Source organism: Leopardus geoffroyi, chromosome D4 (genome assembly GCF_018350155.1).
Source record: "Leopardus geoffroyi isolate Oge1 chromosome D4, O.geoffroyi_Oge1_pat1.0, whole genome shotgun sequence".
Taxonomy (NCBI): domain Eukaryota; kingdom Metazoa; phylum Chordata; class Mammalia; order Carnivora; family Felidae; genus Leopardus; species Leopardus geoffroyi.
In genome coordinates, this window is record NC_059342.1 from 10,689,127 (window position 1) to 10,709,455 (window position 20,329).

The following is a 20,329-nucleotide window of genomic DNA, read 5'->3' on the forward strand; positions in this document are numbered from 1 at the left end:
ATGGTATAAACTAAAAAGTTTTGGGTTATCCAAATTACATTCTCTCTTAGGAATACCAAATTAAACTCGGCATAAGAAGTGAGACCCTGGATAGTACTGTCTGAGAGGCCTGATGGCATAAAAATGTTTCGTCTTCTCTGCAATGCTTTCCAAGAGTTACGAGTTGTCAAAATTAAAACAAAACAACAACAACAACAAAAACATGAGCTGCAAAGGGAAGCATTTTGCTTGCAATTCTTATTACGTTTTCAGTACCAGTCAAGGTCATCAGCTGCATGAAAAATAGACCATTTAATTCTCAAACAATAAGTGCGTCCATCTGTCTCCTTCTTTGTCAAAAGAAGTCAACGTTGAATATACTCTGTAGCTGATATACATACATATGCTGACGGACAGCACAATTTTCTGAAATGAAAGCAGAGATATTATCCTTTTATAAAAATAAACTTGGTCCCAGACAGGAGCAGAGAAAGAGTGAGCGAGAAGGAGCTTAAGAAAAAAGGCGGAGTCTTGCAGGAGAACTGTTTCGATGCAAGTCAACGTCGCGGAGTAGCGCGGATCTCCTAAGTCACTGTGTCCAGTGCGCCTCTCGACACGCTTGTTAAATTAACACACAGTAACGATCCAGCAAAAATAACTGCACAATCAGTCCGCCGTGACCAAAAAGGTGACGAGTTCACAAATAATTAATCTACCCCCACGTTTCCAACCATGATGACTTTTAGATTTCGCGTGAGGACTCCCCTGGAACATTTATCGAACATGTTTATGTTTTGCCCACCTGCCGGCTCACCCTACTTTCCCACAAACAGGGAAGGACTGAAGTTCACTTTGAATAGGACGGTGGACAGATTTTCCATTTTCCCCTGGGCGATTTGGGGTTATCCTGTAAATCCAAATATGGCCAGAAGAAGTCATCTCTCCCGTAGACTGTGACCGACCACTCAACAGGAGATGCCACGTAGGCCTTGTTTTGTACAGTATTGGGAGAACCATGCTTTGATAAATACACTGGCACTTCTGATTAACCACCCTCTATTATCCCGATCCCTCAGTATGGCCAAAATCTAATCAGACCCCATTTAGATGGAATCCCCACGGTCACTCGGATCCTGAAACTTCCAGGGCTCTGTCAGGGAGCCTGCGGTCGGTCCTGCGCGGCAAATGTCCCGTGTTCTCAGTACCAGCGAGCACTTTGCCAGGGTCACGGGGGCCTCAGTCTCCAAGCGTGAAGACAGCTTTTCTTAACTGCCCTGTGACAACTGGGTTTCACATTTCCTGAAACTAGATCTGTGGAAGGAGTCTCTGAAATTAAGAAGGACAGAGAGAGAGTGAGAGAAAAAAAAAACAACAACAACACAAAACAGAGGTAAGAAAGATCCCTTAGCCTTTTAAAGAGAGGGAGGGGGTAATCACAGGAAGGGGTCCCAGGGAGGTCAAGGAGAAGGGAGGGGGGTAAGCACTCAGGATGCAGGATGGAATCGGGACAGATCCGGTTCTGGAGGCTTCTCTAAGCCAGGCACACTCCCAGTGCTCCGATGCCCCATGCACCAGAGCGTGCCCCGACGGCCGGGCCTGATCACTGTCCTTTATCCCCCAGGAAGAGGCCTCCTTGCCCCGAACTCACCTCTTGGGACTCTCAATTCTGAATATCGGCTTGTAGAGTTCTGGAATTTTCCGCTCGATCATTGGCCTGAGGTTCTCTTTCAGCTTGTTGTAGTTCTTTTTGAGTTCCTGCTGATATTCCCTCTGGTCCGCCGTGATGAGACGTTTGTTTTTCTCCACGGCCTCACCGCATCTGAGATACGCACACAACAGGGCAGAGAGGGGAATGAGGCTTTACTTCACAGGCGCGTGAAGCGCTTAGCTACTATCTAACGTTCCTCCAGTACCTCCAAGAGTGTGTCCAAACTTGCTAGCCTATCAGGGGGCCTGTGGAGCCTTTCCAAATTCAGACTTCTGGACTCAGATTTAAGGAATCAGATCTCAGGAATGAGAATCTCTACAGAGTGATGACCCAGGTGATCTCGATGCTGTGAGATGCTCGGTGCCAGGCACCATACAAGGAGGTTTCCATACATTATCTGGTTAATTTCCCCAACAAATCTGGAAAGTCTGTGGCTCTGTGTCATCTTTGAGGCTCAGCCACGTCAGGTGACTCGCCCAAGATAACACTGTGAAGAAGGGGTGGGTCCAGGTTTCAAACCCAGGGTCGTTGCAGAATGGAACATGCTAAGTGTGGGGCGCTTGGGGGGCTCACTCGGTTAGGCATCTGACTTCAGCTCAGGTCATGATCTCATGGTTCATGGGTTCAAGCCCTGTGTCAGTCTCTGTGCTGACAGCTCAGAGCCTGGAGGCTGCTTCAGATTCTGTCTCCTTCTCTCTCTGCCCCTTCCCCCCCCCCCCTAAAATAAATAAACAATAATAATAACAATAATAATAATAATAAAGCAACCAAGATTCCTGACATATGCAGGGCTCAGATGGAAATTAATGTCAAGTTGCTCCTAGAGAAACCCTTTCTCAATCAGGGCTCATGTGCCACCCACCTGTACAAAGAGTGACCCTTGCCAAAGGGATGAGCTCACAATAAAACATCACAAAGCAGGGTGCTCAGTTGGCTAATCCGACTTCAGCTCAGGTCGTGATCTCACGGTTTGTGGGTTCGAGCCACGTCGGGCTCTGTGCTGACAGCTCAGAGCTTGGAGCCTGCTTTGGATTCTGCATCTCCCTCTCTCTCTGCCCCTCCCCCGCTCATGCTCTATTTCTGTCTCTCTCAAAAATAAACATTAAAAAAAATTTTTTTAATGTCACAAAGCATATTATCAGGAAACCAACCCATCATGAGGGAGAACCAACAGAGGCAACAAGCAGAAGAAATAACCCAATAAGAATTTGAGACGACAGAACAATAGAAAAGACCAAAGCGAATACAGAGATGTAATAAAATGCATAAAATTCATGAGTAAAAAAATTGCAGAGTATGAAAGAAGAGATTAGGGAAATTTCAAAAAAGAACCAGATGAAACTTCTAGATCTAAAAATATAGTTACTAGGGGTACCGGGGTGGCTCAGTCAGTGAAGTGTCTGACTTTGGCTCGGGTCACGATCTCATGGTTCGTGAGTTTGAGCCCAGCGTCGGGCTCCGTGCTGACAGCTCAGAACCTGGAACCTGCTTTGGATTCTGTCTCCCTCTCTCTCTGCCCCTCCCCTACTCGTGCTGTCTCTTTCTCTCTCTCTCAGAAATAAACATTCAAAAGAAGTTAAAAATATAGTTACTAAAGCAAAGTCACAATGGACAGGTTAAAAAAGTACCAGACACAAATGGAAAACACAGGAGCTATACGACAGACCTAAGGAAATCACCGAAGCAATTAAAAAAAAAAAAAAAAAAAAAAGAGTTAAAAATGTAAAACATTGGTTAAGGGGTGCCTGGGTGGCTCAGTCAGTTAAGCGTCCGGTTCCTGGTTTCAGCTCAGGTCATGATCTCAGTGTTTGTGAAAACCTGCACTGACAGCGAGGCGCCCGCCTGGAGTTCTCTCCCCCCCCCCCAAAATAAATAAACTTAAAAATATAAAGAAAGAGATGACAGCTGACGGTTTTCCAGCATCGCAAACAGACACGAATCGTCTCCTCGGCAAGAGAAGACCCACACCCAACTCCACTGTGGTAAAACCGTAGAGTATCAGACAGAAAATCGTTAAAACGCGTTGTGTTGATCTAACTTGGAGACAGTGAAGCCTCGTGTTTCCGGGGTCTCTCACAGCTTACGCTTCACACCGAAGAAGAAAATCATGTTATGTCAACATGATAAAGTCCTGCCTTTTATTCTACATTGTTCTACCCAAGGACACTTACAAGTCAACAGACCTTGGAGGACGACCTAATGGTTGAAACCTACCTGACATTCCGAAATTAGTAATCATTCTTCATTTTGCTTCAGATAATGGCATTCTGGCGATCAGTGTGGTTTAAACTGTTTTCCCCATAGCGGTGTCAGGTCTGGGTTCAGTCATGGGGACCTTGTTACCCAAACCCTCAGTATGACCACTCAACACATGTTCAGGATAACCATCAAAGGTAAAGAGGGTAGAATGTGGCTGAGTGACAGGGGAACGCTACCTGGCCTGAGCAAAAATAAACCCATGATCACCGCTTCCCCCTAGAATTAGCCTGTGGCAGAAGGATTTGGTAACTCAGACACAAGCCAAAAGAACTCCGTTAACTGGATCTTCCCCTAGCTTTTTTTTTTTTTTTTTTTTTTTAAATTTTTTTTAACCTTTATTTATTTTTGAGACAGAGAGAGAGAGAGAGAGAGCATGAACAGGGGAGGGTCAGAGAAAGAGGGAGACACAGAATCCGAAACAGGCTCCAGGCTCTGAGCTGTCAGCACAGAGCCCGACGTGGGGCTCGAACCCACGGACCGTGAGATCATGACCTGAGCCGAAGTCGGACGCTTAACCGACTGAGCCACCCAGGCGCCCCGATTCCCCTAGCTTTTAAGGTTGCCATTAACTGAGGCAAATTGTAGGATGCCTGAGGTGGCATGTCCCAGGTTTCCAGGAGCGGTGGGAACGGGAGGTGTGTGACCTTTGAATCCTGAGAAATCCACCTCATCCCTTATTATTATTTTATTGCTTCTCGAGTAACTGTTCCACGAGCTACCACCATGTGAAACATAAAATCAGGGTCAGGATGACTTCAAGACCCCGGTGGGGTGACAGACGACAACAGGCCTGCGGAAGCTGGCTTTACCTGCAGGCAGAGCTGGAGCTGACACCCACTTGCTATGCATTAGCACGATGACTCAAACACCGACACCCTCAGTTTTCTCATTTGTAAAATGGGAATGATAATCTCGTACGACCTCCTGGGGCCGTGGAATCGGCTAAGGGAGAAGCTTTGATACTAAGGCAGACCCGTGCCTCTGGAGTGTGGCAGGTCGTAGCTTCCAAAACTGGTCACAGCAATAACTGCCCATCCTGTATGTGCTTCCAGAACCTTGTGACACTTCCATCGAGGGGGAGGCGGTCCTGTGTGGCTGCCCCAGTGGACAGTGTGGCAGAGGTGATGCTCTGGGACTGGGTAATAGAAGGCAACGTGCCTTCTGCCTGGCTAGGTCTCGTGGGGCATGCACTGGGTGAGTATTTTCAGCGCAGACAGTGAGGAAGTCTAGTTGCCACTGAGAGGCTGAGCGAAAGCCACCTAGCTGAGCCCACCAACCCCTACAGCCACATGCATAATAAGTAGATGTCCTTTTAAGCCTCTGTGTTTTTCGGTAGCGGTAAATAAACACAGCGTTACAAGTAAGTGATGAATCACGAAATCCTACTCCTGAAACCGCTATAACACTACCTGTTAACTGACTTGGATTTAAATAAAATAAAAAAATAAATAAACAGAGCATTCAAAAGACAAATCTATGAATAGGTGGGGTGAAAATGTTCTAGCTTTTGTAGTAGTAATATTAATTTCTATTCTAACAAATTTTAAATACTATTTATTTTCGTTAATGTTTATTTATGTTTGAGACGAAGAGAGACAGAGCACGAGCAGGGGACGGGCAGAGAGAGAGGGAGACGCAGAATCCGAAGCAGGTTCCGGGCTCCGAGCTGTCAGCACAGAGCCCGACGCGGGGCTCGAACCCACGAACCGTGAGATCATGACTTGAGCTGGAGTCGGATGCTTACCTGACTGAGTCGCCGAGGTGTTCCATACTCTAACAAATTTCATAATTTATACGTTGTTTCATACACATTTTCTGTGTTTCTTCCGTTCTTCCATTTGGATTACATACACTGGATTTTATTAAACTTAAAATAATTTCCATTGTGTTAATTTAAATCCATAAATAAAGAGAGCCGTGCACTAAATACACCTCCCTGGGCACAGCCGTTTCTCCTGGGAAATCTACACAGTAGCATAGAACTACAACGTAAATAATTGTTTCACTGGCCTTGCCTGTAACATTTTCATCAGGTCCATGTATATCTGAAGTGTGCTGCTCTCACTCAGTGATGCTATTTCAGAAGCCCACCTCCTTTGTTGGTAACCTCACTGAACACAAGCATTTTCTTATAGCAGACGTGCCTGGGGCTTTCCAGCAGCCAGAGTCCCACAGAAACCACGCTGATGTGGACAAAGAGCAGGAGGTTTTAACTCCAGAACATGGTTCCTGGCTCTTGCTGACGGTCACTTCCTGGGGCCTCTCTGAAAGGAGTTAGGCGTCTTGCCTACAGACAGGGTGGTCAGGTAGCCCTCCACCTCTGAATATCTGTCGGCCTCCCTCCTCTGTGATGCTCCTTCAGCACAGCCCGCACGTCAGTCCCTTGGGATTGCCAGAAACCGGTAGCTGCTGCCTCAATCCATTCTATTTTTTAGTGATGGAACTCCATGTGGTGAGCCTACTTGGAACACTACATTTCCTAGCCTCCCTTACCGGATATGGAGAGCCGATGAGATACAAGATACAGTCACCAGGAAAGCTCTTTAAAGGGGCATAGATGTTTGCTGTTTCCTCATTTCTACTCCGGATGCTTCCCAAGGATGTGGTCAGGATGGCCAGAGCCTTAAGCAGCCATCTTGTGACCGTGAGGCTGGACGCACTATAATCAGGATGGCCGAGCAAAAGAATGGAAAGAGGCCACACTGATGGCGTAGTTCTGGGGTGACAATCTCTGATCTTACTCTATATGAGAGGAAAACAAGTTTCTAGCTTATTGAAACCCATCTTCCTTCCATTCTCCGTTTCTAGCACCTGAAGGCAGTTCCTAAAGAGAACAGCACAGAATAGTCCCTAAGAGTCTAGACTCTAGACTCTGGAGTCCCTAAGAGTCTAGACAGTCACCTCTGCATCCCGCTTTGGGGTGTATTAGCTCTGTGACATTAGGCAAGGTACTTAACCTTTCCATGCCTACTCCTTCACCTGTGATACGGCGGCGATAATAGCCGACCTCGTAGTGCTTGTAAAGCCGAAATGAGTGATGCTCAGAAGGTGTAAGAACGCTGATTGTTGTGGTGGTTATGACTTCTGACGGAGCTAATCCGAGTACAAAAACTGTTTGCTCAATAGGAGAATGATGAACTGCTGGAGAATTTACGTTCCTGTCCCTCGTTTTTCACCGTTAATGAAAATAAGAGGCAAACAGATGGTGAGCTCTGTCCTGAGCCACACACCTGTGGGAACAGCAGGTGCAAATCCAGAGTCCTGTGTCTCCCAGGCTCCGGTCCCCCCGGCCCCACCGTGTCTTACGGTACAAACCTTATGAAGGCACAGAAACCTTAAGCAGTGGACAATTGCTCCATTTAAATTTAAACTTCACTTTCTATATTTAAATTCAGTTTCTGCTTCCTATTCCAATTGATCGGGTCTCTATTCGTCCCACCGAATGATGTTACATTTACTGGTCACTTAGTATGTGCAACCCTATTCTAAGCCCTGTGTATTATTAGCTCATCGTATCCGGACACTAGATCTAAGAGGTAGTTACTATTATAATTCCCATTTTTAAGTGGGGAGGGGCGCCTGGGGGGCTCAGTCAGTTAAGCGTCCGACTTCAGCTCCGGTCGTGAACTCTCTCTCGTGAGTTCGAGCCCCACATCCAGCTCTGTGCTGATGGTGTGGAGCCTGCTTGGGATTCATTCTCTCTCTCTCTCTCTCTCTCTCTCTCTCTCTCTCCCTCTCTCTCTCTACCCCTTACGTTCTTGTTCATGTGTTCACTCTCTCTCTCTCTCTCTCAAAATAAATAAACTCTTTCAAAAGGGATTAAAAAAAACGGGTGCCTGGGTGGCTCAGTAGGTTAAGCATCCGATTTCAGCTCAGGTCATGATCTCATGGTTTATGGGTTAGAGCCCTGCATCAGGCTCTCTGCTGTCGGTGCAGAGCCCGCTTCAGATCCTCTCTCTCCCTCTCTCTCTAACCCTCCCCTGATTTCTCTCTCTCTCAAAAATAAATAAACATTAAAAAAAAAAAGTTGGGGTTAGGTAGCTTGCCCAAGGTCACACAGCTAGTTAAGGCACAGGGGATGTGAACCCAGGCAGCCTGGCTGGGGAGCCCACGCTCCTGGCCCCCCACACCTCATGTTCCACCCGGGAAGACGCTGGCCTCCCAGCCTGAACCCGGCTGCAAGTGCTCTCGCTCGAGCCCCAGTTGGCAGTGTTCTGTCTTTCTCTGCTTCTTCCGGGTACCTCGTTAGCAAGTGTCCACTCGGGGCCGGAACGGGGGGCATCTGACAGAGACACTGGAGAAACTGAGGACTGTGCTCCCGGCCCTTTAAGGCAAAGGACGGGTGGCTTGGGGACAGGGCGCTAGGGCACACGTGGCCCCTGTGCAGGGACAGCTGCAGCAGGTGTGAGCCGACCATGGGCTCCTCCAGGCACACCTCCCTGTGTCTCCAACTCGGCCCCTTCACCTCCTGCCTCCCCGGCCGGCCTCTGCCGGACCCCAGACCCAGACCCAGACCCCAGACCCCAAGGGGAGCCTGTCCAGGGTGAAGAGTTTAAATCCTGGATCTGCCACTTACTTGCTGTGTGACCTTGGCTAATTATAACCTTCTTCAACCTCATTTCCTTCATCTATTAAATGGGTTTATGGGGATGAAACGGTATCAGGTGTGGGAGGACCCAGCCAAGTAGCTCTCAACATTGCCCGCTTTCCTTGGGGCAGAGGGGTCTGCTCATGAGACTGACAGGGCGAGGCACGGTGGGGGCAGGGAGCGCGCCCCGGGGCGGACAAGGGGCAGTGGCTGGATCTTTCTGTTGTCCCCTCAGAGCCCCCTCTACCTCCTCTGGTTGGGCCTGTGTGACCATCTCCCTCACGGAAGGTACAGTGGCCCTTTTCCCTCCTCCTAATGCCAGATGTGGGGGGTGGGGGGCTAGACTGGGGCTACAGGCTTGGGAAGGTGTCTGGGTCTCACATCTGACACCCAGAAGTAGATCCTGAGGACCTGAGGAACACACTAGAATCCAGGCAGAGGGGCACGGTTCACCAGATCAGACTACAAGATAGTCTTTAGTGCCAGTACCCTGGCCTCAACCTCTTTCAGGCCCGAAGAGACACAGAGTCCTGGGGCTCAAATGCTTGTATGATATGCTCCCATTCCGTATCAGCCCCAGCAACCCTCCAGCATGGGACCAGCCTTGAGGACCCAGAGCTGGATCACAAGAGTTGGCCAGGGTGGGGGTGCTAAGAGAGAAGGACAAGGTCACATTGTAACAAAAATGGATGTCTTTAGAATCATTGCAGGAGACAGGAAGGAGGGGCTGAGCCCTGTGTGTGTGTGTGGGGGGGGGGGGGTATGTATGTGTACTGTTCCTGCATGGCCGTGGAACCTGTCCCACTTGGCTGTTTTCTAGCGTCCTTGGCCCGCTGATAAGGTCTCTGTAACCCTGGAAAAGTGACAGAAGTCATTACTGTGTCCCCACCACTGACCTGCTTCAGAGCAACCTCACATGATATTTAAGGCTTTGTTTTCCTATCAAACATTGAAATCTCTTTCTACCTCCTGCTTCTGTTTCTACCTATGTTATACACGTTGGTTTTCCTTCGGCTCCTTGGGGCAAAATCTCCCTCCTTCCTCTTCACAGACCCTAACTGCAGTTTAAAAACAGCACCCCTCAACACCCTGTTTTCTGAGTCTGTGACCAGATGTGCAACAGGACCCTGTCTGGGTGAATTTGAAACTACGTCCCCTAACATAGCCATCGAGGATGTGATCTTTTATTTAAATATAAAAGTAAATTTAAAAGTCACTTAGTCCTTATAAGGATGAGAGAGTTCAGATAATGTTACGGACTGAATGTGTGTGTCTCCCCGAATTCCTGTGTTCAAGCCCCTGTGTATTTGGGGGCAGCACCTGTAAGGGGAATTTTGATTTAAATTAGGCCATGGGGGGAGGGGGGCTTCTGGGCGGCTCAGTAGTTGAGCGTCCAACTCTTGATTTCAGCTCAGGTCATGATCTCACGATTCCTGAGATGGGACCCCACGTTGGGCTCTGGGCTGACAGTGTGGGATTCTCTCTCTCTCTCTCTCAAATAAACAGTAAAAATATTTTTTTTTTTTTTTTTTTTAATTTTTTTTTTTCAACGTTTATTTATTTTTGGGACAGAGAGAGAGACACAGCATGAACGGGGGAGGGGCAGAGAGAGAGGGAGACACAGAATCGGAAACAGGCTCCAGGCTCTGAGCCATCAGCCCAGAGCCCGACGTGGGGCTCGAACTCACGGACCGCGAGATCGTGACCTGGCTGAAGTCGGGCGCTTAACCGACTGCGCCACCCAGGCGCCCCAAAAATATTTTTAACAATAAACAAATTAGGCCATGGGGATGGGACCCACGTGATAGGATTCGTGCCCTTCTGAGCAAGCTTCCCTCCTCCTCCTCGCTCTGCCATGTGAGGGTAGAGTGACCACGGGGCCTCCCAGCAGGAGAGCCCTCACCGGCCACCCCATCTGCCAGCACCTTCCTCCTGGCCTCCCCAGCCTCCAACACTTTGAGAAATAAATGTCTGTTGTTCAAGCCACTCAGTCTTTGGGATCTGGTTACATCAGCCCGAGCAAAGACAGAAACATAAGAAGAACACTAAAAAGCCCAGATTGGCTCACGTTGCCGTGTCTAAAATGGCTTGAGTACTTTGGGGAGCAGGGGAAGGAAACAGAATGGTGTATCTCACCATCTCGGCTTCTGAAACCCCGAGGCGTTCCTTCTTATCGCAGGAAACGGCAGGAGGGGATCAAGGGCCCGACCTGGCAGGCCCGGCAGGGTGAGCACCTGCCAAGGTGGCCCGCATGCCAGGCCCAGGACGGCGGAGCTGAGTCAGAGGCCGCTGCCCGGCGGGCCGGCTGCGGGGCACCCGGCGGGCGGCAGCTTCCGCCCTCGGCGAAAAGGCATCACAAGGGCCGCTCACGTTCCCCTTGGAAGTCGGGGCTCATCAACTCGCTGCCCGAGTCCGCTGAGAAGCGGGAGCTCTCCCGGGGAAACCCAAGAGCCGTCCGAGCCCCCCCCCCCCCCCCCCCCCCGTTTTCCACTCCTGCGTCACCGCGGCCGGGGGGAAAGCGAAGAGTGGGGAGGAAATTCCCCGGGTGCCAAGGATGTGACAGCATGTTTCCCCCGGTCACGAAAGGGCTGCAACTTGCTGGGGGGACTCGAGAAGCTGTGAAACGGTGCGGGGAGAGGAAGGTCGCCTCGCCCACCGCTCGTGGTGATGGCTTAAGATTCACAGGCTAAGAAACAAAATCACGTCTCTTCACAAGCTGGCTTTTGTATTTCAGCTCTTTTCAGACCCCCACCTGCCAGAACCGCGGGGTCTCTCGCCTCCTGTCCCAGCAGGCTCCCCGGGACATGCTGCCCTTACTCAGAGGAGCCCCCCGGGCCCTCCGAGGGCCTTACTTTACGGGGCATGGCTCCCTCTTCCCACCTCTCCCCTCCCGCTGTACCTAAATATTCAAGACCAAGTTTGAGTGATGCTTCCACAGAAGCTTCCCCTGTTCCTTTCTGCACCCTGGAGCCCTGTATTCCCTGCGCTCTCAACAGTGTGTCCTATGCGCTGCACCGTGTTGGTGTTTAGTCGTGCGGATACGTGCCCTTTAGGGAGCAGAGGGACACTCAGCTGTATGGTCCGCAACTGACATCACACCCGCGTCATCATCCTCTGTCCCACTAAATGTGTCAGAGGCTCAGAGAGGCCTGGGCCGCTGCGAGCTGCAGGGGTCTCCAGCCGTAACTATATTTATTTACGTACTTATCTATTTACGTTTAAAGTTTATTTATTTCGAGAAAGAGAAAGAGAGAGTGTGTGTGGGTGAGTGGGGGAGGGACAGAGAGCAAGGGAGAGAGAGAACCCCAGGCAGGCTCCACGCTGCCCGTGCCAGAGCTCGACGCTGGGCTCCAACTCAAGAACTGTGAGATCGCGACCTGAGCCGAAATCAAGGGTCGGAAGCTTCACCTGGCTGAACCACCCAGGGGTTTCCATAACTAATTTTCAATGAAGATACGTGCAGAGGCATTTTATTTTTTTTAAAAAACACTCCCCTAATATTTTTCTAGGTTTTTGGTCTCTAAACATGCACTGGTTACTGCAGAAAATGTAGCTTTGGGGTCATGTCAGAATTGCTGTCAGATCCAGGACCCAATTCAAACACCGAGGCGTTAATAAATATAACCTCTGTGTGTGCCATGTGTGTGGGTGTGTGCACAGACCCACAGACGCACAGACACATGCTATTGTGACACAGCTGTGGCTCACTGCAGGATCAAGTGAGTCCCCTCCATACACGGCAAGTGGGGCAGATCTTTCACCAGAGCCTGCGGAGGAGGGGTATCTCTAGTCTCACCCAACGCGAGCATTCTGATGAATCTCCAGTGAATTTCACAAACTTCCACTTTTAGCCTCCTTTATTCTCCACTTGCCAGCTGAGTTTATTCCTGTACCTGATCCGCTGCACCAAGGTTCTGGATGAAAAGAAATACTGGTGTATGTTCTCCTGATGTCGTTCCCTCTTATGGGAGAAAGACCATCGCATCCTTCACAATGCTTCATTTTAGGACTGCAGGAGACCCCACTAGACCTGTCTGTATTGCAAGAGCTTGTCAACCACGCTCAAAGATGCACCCCTGTGTTTGCAAGACCTATGCAGCCTAAACAGGCTAGGTTTTATTTTTTTTTTTAATGTTTATTCATTTTTGAGAGAGAGAGAAAGAGAGAGAGAGAGAGAGAAAGGGAGAGAGAGAGAGAGAAAGAATGAGCAGGGGAGGGGCGGAGAGAGAGGGGGGCAGAGGAGCCGAAGCAGGCTGTATGCGGACAGCAGCGAGCCTGACGCGGGGCTCAAACTCACGAACTAAGAGATCATGGCCTGAGCTAAAGTCAGATGCTCAACCCACTGAGTCACCTGGGCACCCCCTGAACAGTTGATGCCAACTCCCCTGCAGAATTCAGGAGCAGAGGCTTGTCTGGCGATGGGAACTGCCAGAGAGACCATACCTTTGAAAAAACCCACTTTAGAATCTTGCCTTTACCAAATTTGAGGCAGGACCTATTCTTAAGATTCTAAAAACAAGTGATTGTGTGATACTAAAAATTATAAAGACCGTGCCACCCCCCTTGCGGACTTGAAAGCATTGTGGACAATCAGCACATTGATGGAGGTGTGAGCTATGTGGATTCAGAAGAATCCAACTGGATTCAAGAGTCCCTTCATATCCTGAAGTCCTAATTTCCTAGTCCTAATTTGAACTTCTGCTCTCCTACTAACTAGCCATGTGGCCTTAGGCAAAATCACCTCCCATCTCTGAACCTCTGTTTCCCCTTTTGCAAAACGAGGCTGGCGATAATACCTGTTTGATGTGTGAGACACACATGGGACAATAAACATGAAAGTACTTTACAGTTTAAATGTCAGTTACCTAATAGTGGCCCACGTATCACTGTCCCACTGTAGTGATTCTTCGACATGACTGTGCATCAGAATCCCCAGAGGGCATGTTAAAACTCAAGACTGCTGGGCCTTACTTCTGGAGATTCTGATTCAGCAGGTCTGGTTGGTGCCTGAGAATTCACCTTTCTAGCAAGTTCTCAGGTGATGCTGTAGCTGCTTGGTCTGGGGACCACACATCAAGAACCACCGTTTTACCGCATTCCCGGCCATTTTCCCTCTTACCGCATTATGAATTCCTTAAAGCATAACCTCAGCTTGTTGTGATGTCGATAGAGCTTTGGGTCAGCTGGAATTTCGGCCAAGAACACTTGGGCTACTTCCAATGGTCCCTGACGGGAAAAGTAACAAAACAATAGGACACTGGAATGAAAATTGAGTTACTTGGGAGAAAATCTTGGAGCGACTCCTCCGTTTGAGCAATGAACTCTGTGGTCAGTTTGATCACAATCAAAACAAAACAAAACAAAAAAAAGCAAGGGAGGTCTTGAACTTCTCAGGAAACCTTGATTTCTTAGGAGTCCGGAGTTTTAGGAGAATAGGTTAGGAGACATGTATTTTCTTAATCAAAGCTGCTAATAATAGGATCTTCATGTGTAAAGGTAACACCTCATGGGGGATGTGGTTCGAGTTCCTTTTCTAAAAATGGGGATTGTCCTGATCCATCCATTCCCCTTCACTTCTCCGGCTGCCCTGGTGGTGAGCACCATTTTGTGTATTTGGTGGCTTGAGTCAGAGATGTGCACAGTAGTACATATGTAGTTCATGGTCACGGGCTTATAAGGCCTTCCGTTTTCATCAAAGGATCAGGACTTAAAGCAAAGACTTCCTAATTGTTTTCTGATTTTGGCAATATAATAGTCATTTCTCCTCTGGGCTATTTCTGCTCCCTCGATAGTATCCGGGTACGGTTTTTGCAGGGAAGTCCGGCTGCAGTGAGTGAGGAAAAACTCACGATATTCAGTGAGCTTTTGAGTGGAGGTGTAGACGAGAGCAGATCTGGATCTGAAATTAAGGATGCTTACTGGACAGAAAGTATGAAGCTAGCACCTCCCTGCCTCTGAGACGGGTTGAGTTGCATGCTTAGTTTGGGAGTGAGGATTCTAATGGGTTTGAGAACATCTGGCTTGGTCTGAATTGGCATGGGAAGCCTGGTCCCTGGTCACGGTGGTTGACAAGGCCCCTGGCATGCTGGGCTCATCTGGTGACTGACCCAGGGGCTCCATGGTCCCGACCCTTCCCCGTCTCTCCTGCAGACATCCTTCGGTTGGTCTCAAGCTCTGTAACAGCTCTGCCTCCATTGGGCATGACTCAGCTCTCTGCAACAGGACCCCAGATCTGGAGCATACCGCCAGGTCTGGCCTCAAAGTGAAGACTTCTCTTCAACGTAGCCCGCTCATGTCTGGGACTTCTCTTCTACGGGGGGTTGTTACATGAAGCAGAAGGGGCCCCCTCAAAGTGTTCTAAGCCTCGTACGTGGCGGCTCTAAGTTTCGGGGTACCATTTATGCGTGGATCGGCCTCCTCATCAACCTCAGGGAGGGAGGGTGTAGACATATAGCGAAAACCAAAATAACGAGGAGCAGAGGAGTGGCGGCCAGCTGGTTTTGCTCACCTGGTTCACAGTAGCTCCGACAGAGCCCTGCAGCACCATCTGGAGCATCTTGGCATCGGGGGGCTCCTGGTTAATGGCAACCGCTAACTGGAGGGTCTTCTTCTTCATGTCTTCAATGGCAACTTCAATTGGCGTCAAAACAAACTGAGCATAAGACACAAGCGTAGGGAAGTCACCGTCTGGTCTCGTAAGCCACGGACGAACCTGGGGCTATGATAGACCTGGATCTGAAGAAGCTGGTTAAGGAGCCTTTCAGAGTAAGTCAAAATGATCTGGGTGGGTGAAGAGGTAGGCGAGGCCCAACATTTCTGGAACACTGCCTGTGTTCCAGGGACTTGGCATACATTTCTCACTGACTACTTTAAACAGCCTCTGCATTCTGTCCATTTTACAGCAAAGGGGGGGATTTGTACAGTGAATTAAGTGCCACAGAATGACACAGGTCCTGAGGAGGGAGCTCAGAATTTAATTGCAATGATGTCTGCATTCAAAATCCATGTTCTTGCTACACTTTTCAGTTTTCTTTCCCATTATTGAACAAGTTACTTGGCTTATATTTGGAAAAGGTATCAGAAGCACCATCCTTAAAAGATTTTTTTTTCCCCCGCCATGATACATGATTTTGGCATTATTTATGTCTTGTCCAACTCACTCTGAAAGTGAATTCCTGGTCAGTAGAATCCTCTTAAGGGTCAATCTGCTAGTTGCCAAGTTCTGTGGGTTTGGGGTAGGGTCCTTCCTGAAAGTCACAGGGCCACCCTGTCCTCCCTTCATATCCTGAAGTCCTAATTTCCTAGTACCTCAGAATGTGACCTTATCTGAGACAGGGTCTTTATAGAGGTAATCAAGTTTAAGAGAGGTCATAAGGGTGCCCTATATGACAAGTGTCCCCACAAGAAGAGGCAACTTGGACGCAGAGATACACATAGAAGGAGAGGATATAAAGACACAAGGAGAAGACAGTCGTATACTAGTCAAGGAGAGAGGCCCAGAATGCATCCTTCCCCTCACAGCCCTTGGAAGGAATCAATTCTGCCAACATCTTGATTTGGACGCTGGCCTCCAGAACTGAGAGACCATACATTTCCGGTTCACGGTCCTTTGTTACGACAGTCCTAGCAATCTAACACACGGAGGTTCTCAAGGAGCTAGCAATGGCCAAGATAAAGCTGTGAGGACTCTTACTGGGACCATGAGTTTATTCCTGTGCTAGGCCTCCCTGCCCTCGTGCTCAAAAGTCCAAAACAATAAGAAATAGAACAGATGCCTTCTAGACCAACCTCCTCTTAACCAAGTCACTCATTCAGGACTTCCCTCACCTCCCGCTCTCTGATGTGGTTGCTGAACACCCTAGCCGGTGGGCAGTGAGCTCAGTCACTTCTGCTCCTGCCCGATGAGGTATTTGCTCATCAAAGTTCACCTCTGTGTGTTCACCCACTTGATGATGCCTGTTATGCTTGTTATTTTAATGACCTAATCTAATTAAATAATGCATAAGCCGATGAACTGTGGGTGTGGAAAGAAACAGAATTGTTTCTCTGAAAACCAAGCCATATGCTGGGGCAGGGCATCATGCAAGTGAGTTGCTATAAAGATTCCTGTCATATTAGGTGTGCGTGAGACAACCGTAAAAGGCCAGGGGCGAAAAAGTCATGAAAATCCAGAAGGACTCTGCCCTCGTATTGTTTAGCAAGTATCTCTAAGCTCCCCCTCTGCTTTATAGAAATGAAAACTGAAAATCATGCACAGCGCATTACGGGTGGGGTTTATACAAGAGACACAGGTGAATTGTCATCGGCCAACCCCAAACCACAGGGAAGGCTGGGGCCCTATATAAACCGAATGGCAAATAAATGTACACTTAGGTATTTTTAAGTCAAGTAAAATGCTTACCCTATGCCTAATTTTGAGACACCTTCTTGATCAGTCCTATCACAAGCGGTTCAAAGTCTTCTGTACATAGAACCAGGGAAGGGAAAGGGGTCCCCGCTGTCAGTATGTAGACGAGGAAACTGAAGGGAAATGAGTGTCTTGGGCAAAGCCACGGGGGGAATCTGGGACTAGAAGTCCGTTGGTCTCCTCCTCTACCTTGCACGGGGCCCTTCTTCCAGATCACCACCAACTCATGGGGCTACTCGCATGCTGTTCCGTCTCTAACAATTAATAACCCAACTGTAAGCCTCCAAATATATAAAAATTCAAATATTTAACATTTCAGTGTATATTTCATATAAACATATCATGAAGAGACACATGTTAAATACTATAGTCATGTCATTATATTTATATTAAAGATATAAATCCAACATAGAAAATATTTCAATATAAAGTGGTGCTATGAAACATGTAGCTGCCTACATGGGATTCCCTGGGGCCATGACTGTCAGAGCGCGACCCACCACGGTGATATCTCAAGCGTGTCCCGTTTTGGGTTCTCACTCCAGTCTACCACGAAGGAGCACGGAGGAGGGGTATGTGTCACCCTGGGAGAGAGACTCATGCATTTAGTGGTGACCTCAGTCCGGGGGCCGTTACCTCTTCCTTCTGGATGACGCCAATCCTGGTCTTGATGTAGGGGAAGGCGTGCATGGTGGTCAGGATGGTGTTCCTCCGGTATTGCTCGTGGAGCTCTCCCCGAGGCCGCCCCTCCAGGGTGAAGGGCGTGGTGTACATGAACCTTCGCAGATTGAAATTCTTCTCAAAGTAGGTGACCCTGTCTTTCATCTCATACTCATCAAAGTAGGGCTCCACAAAAGTGATTTGTATGTAGGCCTGGAGGGGAAAAGGTGGGGGAAGGAGGAGATGAGCTCGGCTGCAAACCACCCAGGATGCACCGGGGAGGCATGCCAGAACACAGCACGGCTGCACCACCCCTGTGCGTGCACAAAAGCCACGGCAGCTGAGAGCGTCGGGTCAGACGTCAGCCGCCAGGCGTCAGCCATCCCTGCTCTGCGCCCCCAGGGACGGGAAGGAGTGTGAGAAGGACGGGGCAGCGTGCCCGTGTGAGGTCAGATCCACAAGCCGCCCCTCCAAGCAGAGCTACCTCATCTCCCTGAAACCTGGTATGCAAGTTCGCAAGCAGACAAGTTTTCCTTTTCGGCACAACTGTGACCACTGTTCACTTAGGAGAATGGCCACACGAAAGGAAACAGACAATACGGAGCATCGCCAAGGATGGAGAGGAGCTGGGACTCTCATATACGGATGGTGGGAATGTAAAATGGTACCGCCCTTCTGAAGGAGGGCGGCGGTTTCTTACCCAGAGAGAAGACACTGACCATACGACCTAGGAATCCCACTCTGATGTGTGCACCCAAGAGAAATGAAAACTTACGTGCACACTGTCTAGAGCAGACTTCATAACGGACAAGACTGGAAACAACCCAAATGTCCCCCCAGGGGAGAATGGGGAAACAGGAAGCGGTACATCCATCCAACAGAAGACCGTCGCTCAGCAATAGGGGCGCCTGGGTGGCTCGGTCGGTTAAGCGTCCGACTTCGGCTCACGTCATGATCTCGTGGTTCATAGGTACAAGCCCCGCGTCAGACTCTGTGCGGACAGCTCAGAGCCTGGAGCCTGCGTTAGATTGTGTGTCTCCCTCTCCTCTGCCCCTCCCCCGCTCATGCGCTGTCTCTCTCTGTCTCAAAAATGAATAAGCATTAAAAAAATGAAAAATAGGGGCGCCTGGGTGGCTCAGTCGGTAAAGCGTCCGACTTCAGCTCAGGTCATGATCTCGCGGTCCGTGAGTTCAAGGCCCGCGCCGGGCTCTGTGCGGACAGCTCCGAGCCTGGAGCCTGCTTTGGATTCTGTGTCTCCCTCTCTCTCTGCCCCTCCCCCACTTGCACTCTGTCTCTGTCTCTGAAAAATGAATAAACGTTAAAAAATTGTTAAAAAAAAAAGAAAAATAATAGTAAACATTAAAAAAATGAAAAAGAAAAAAGAGTAGCACTCAGCAATACAAAGGAACAAACTGCCACAACATGGATGAATCCCAAATGCATCATGTGAAATGACAGCAGTCACACCCAAAGGTCTGTATGGGTCCACTTGTATAGGTTTTCATTTATGTGACATCCTGGAAAAGGCCAAACTACAGAGACAGACTGCCGATCAATGACTGTCAGGGGGCTAAAGGTAGAAAGAAGGGGCGTGGGGGAATGTTTTGGGGTGATGGAACTTTACTTTGTGGTGGTGGTTACATGTGTTTGTCAAAACTCATAGAACTAAACGCCAGAAAGGTGAATTTCACCACATGTACCTCATTTTAAAATTCACACGCACGTGCACACCTGCACATACACTAAAGAAGGGCATTGATTAAGAAAGAAGGCCTCTTAGGGGCGCCTGGGTGGCTTAGTTGGTTCAGTATTCGACTCTTGATTTGGGCTCAGGTCATGATCCCACGGTCATGGGATCAAGCCCTCATTAGGCTCTGTGCTAACTGTGGAGCCCGCTTGAGATTCTCTCCTTCTCCCTCTGCCCTTCTCCCCTGCTTGCGCATGCTCTCTGTCTCTCTCTATAAGAAAGAAAGGAAGAACAAAAGAATGAAAAAAAAGCAAGAAAGTCTCTTCAGAAAAAAAAAAAAAAAGAATGACAATGACCATAGATCCCATAACACCCGCCCACTGAAATGGATGGAAGACATAATTGACCTCAGACTGTAAATCGCCATTTAGTGTGATGAAGTCCGGCGGTTATTCTGGGTTCAGCTTCTCACCTAGAACTCTCATAACCTGCCGTGGGCATTTGAAAAGAGGGGAACAGCGCACCCTGCATCAGGGACATCGCTGGCGATTCTACCCAGCGCGTGCTATGGGCATCCATCTTCCAAGGACCTCCGACACTTCTAAGCTTAGCTCAGCTCTTACCACACTTACTACTACAGGCCTGGACTAGGGAAGGTGTCTGAAGTGAGCAAGTCTTCTGAAATATGTAGAAAAACAAACTCTTAACATTTGGTCAATTCCTCCCTACTTGCATCATCTCCTGAGTGTCCTGGAGGACAGAAGCGAGGGAAGGGTTTGGACTCTTACTTCGCAGGCCTGCCAGATGGCAAACACTCCTCTGTCCCCCAGCGTGTAATAAATGCCTTGAACTTGCATTATTCCCAGCAGCTTAGACAGCCTCGTGGACATATCTGTCTAAGAGGTGGGCTGTGTAGGAAGACAGCACCCAGTAATACAGTAAGGAATGTAGCTTGTCTTTGTCTGCCTTTCCTGGCACAGAGTTTCCCAAACCCTTGGAATTTCCTGAGAGATAGGAGTATCTTTGTTATTCTAATGAGGT

At 48.9% G+C, this 20,329-nt stretch overlaps 1 protein-coding gene across 6 annotated transcripts in view; it reads right to left on the reverse strand.

Annotated features, from left to right (window-relative positions):
• Nucleotides 1-203: 203 nt before the first annotated feature.
• Nucleotides 204-20,329, reverse strand: part of DOCK8 (dedicator of cytokinesis 8) — a 229,527-nt gene continuing 209,401 nt past the window's right edge. For all 6 annotated transcript variants that reach the window (XM_045469434.1, XM_045469433.1, XM_045469432.1 and 3 more), the window contains 5 exons: nt 17,578-17,814; nt 15,043-15,186; nt 13,654-13,760; nt 1,628-1,798; nt 204-1,305 (listed from right to left, as the gene is read on the reverse strand). In XM_045469434.1, coding sequence (XP_045325390.1) covers nt 1,245-1,305; nt 1,628-1,798; nt 13,654-13,760; nt 15,043-15,186; nt 17,578-17,814 — 720 coding nt within the window. In that variant the 3' untranslated portion in view covers nt 204-1,244. The remainder of the gene's footprint in view (nt 1,306-1,627; nt 1,799-13,653; nt 13,761-15,042; nt 15,187-17,577; nt 17,815-20,329) is intronic.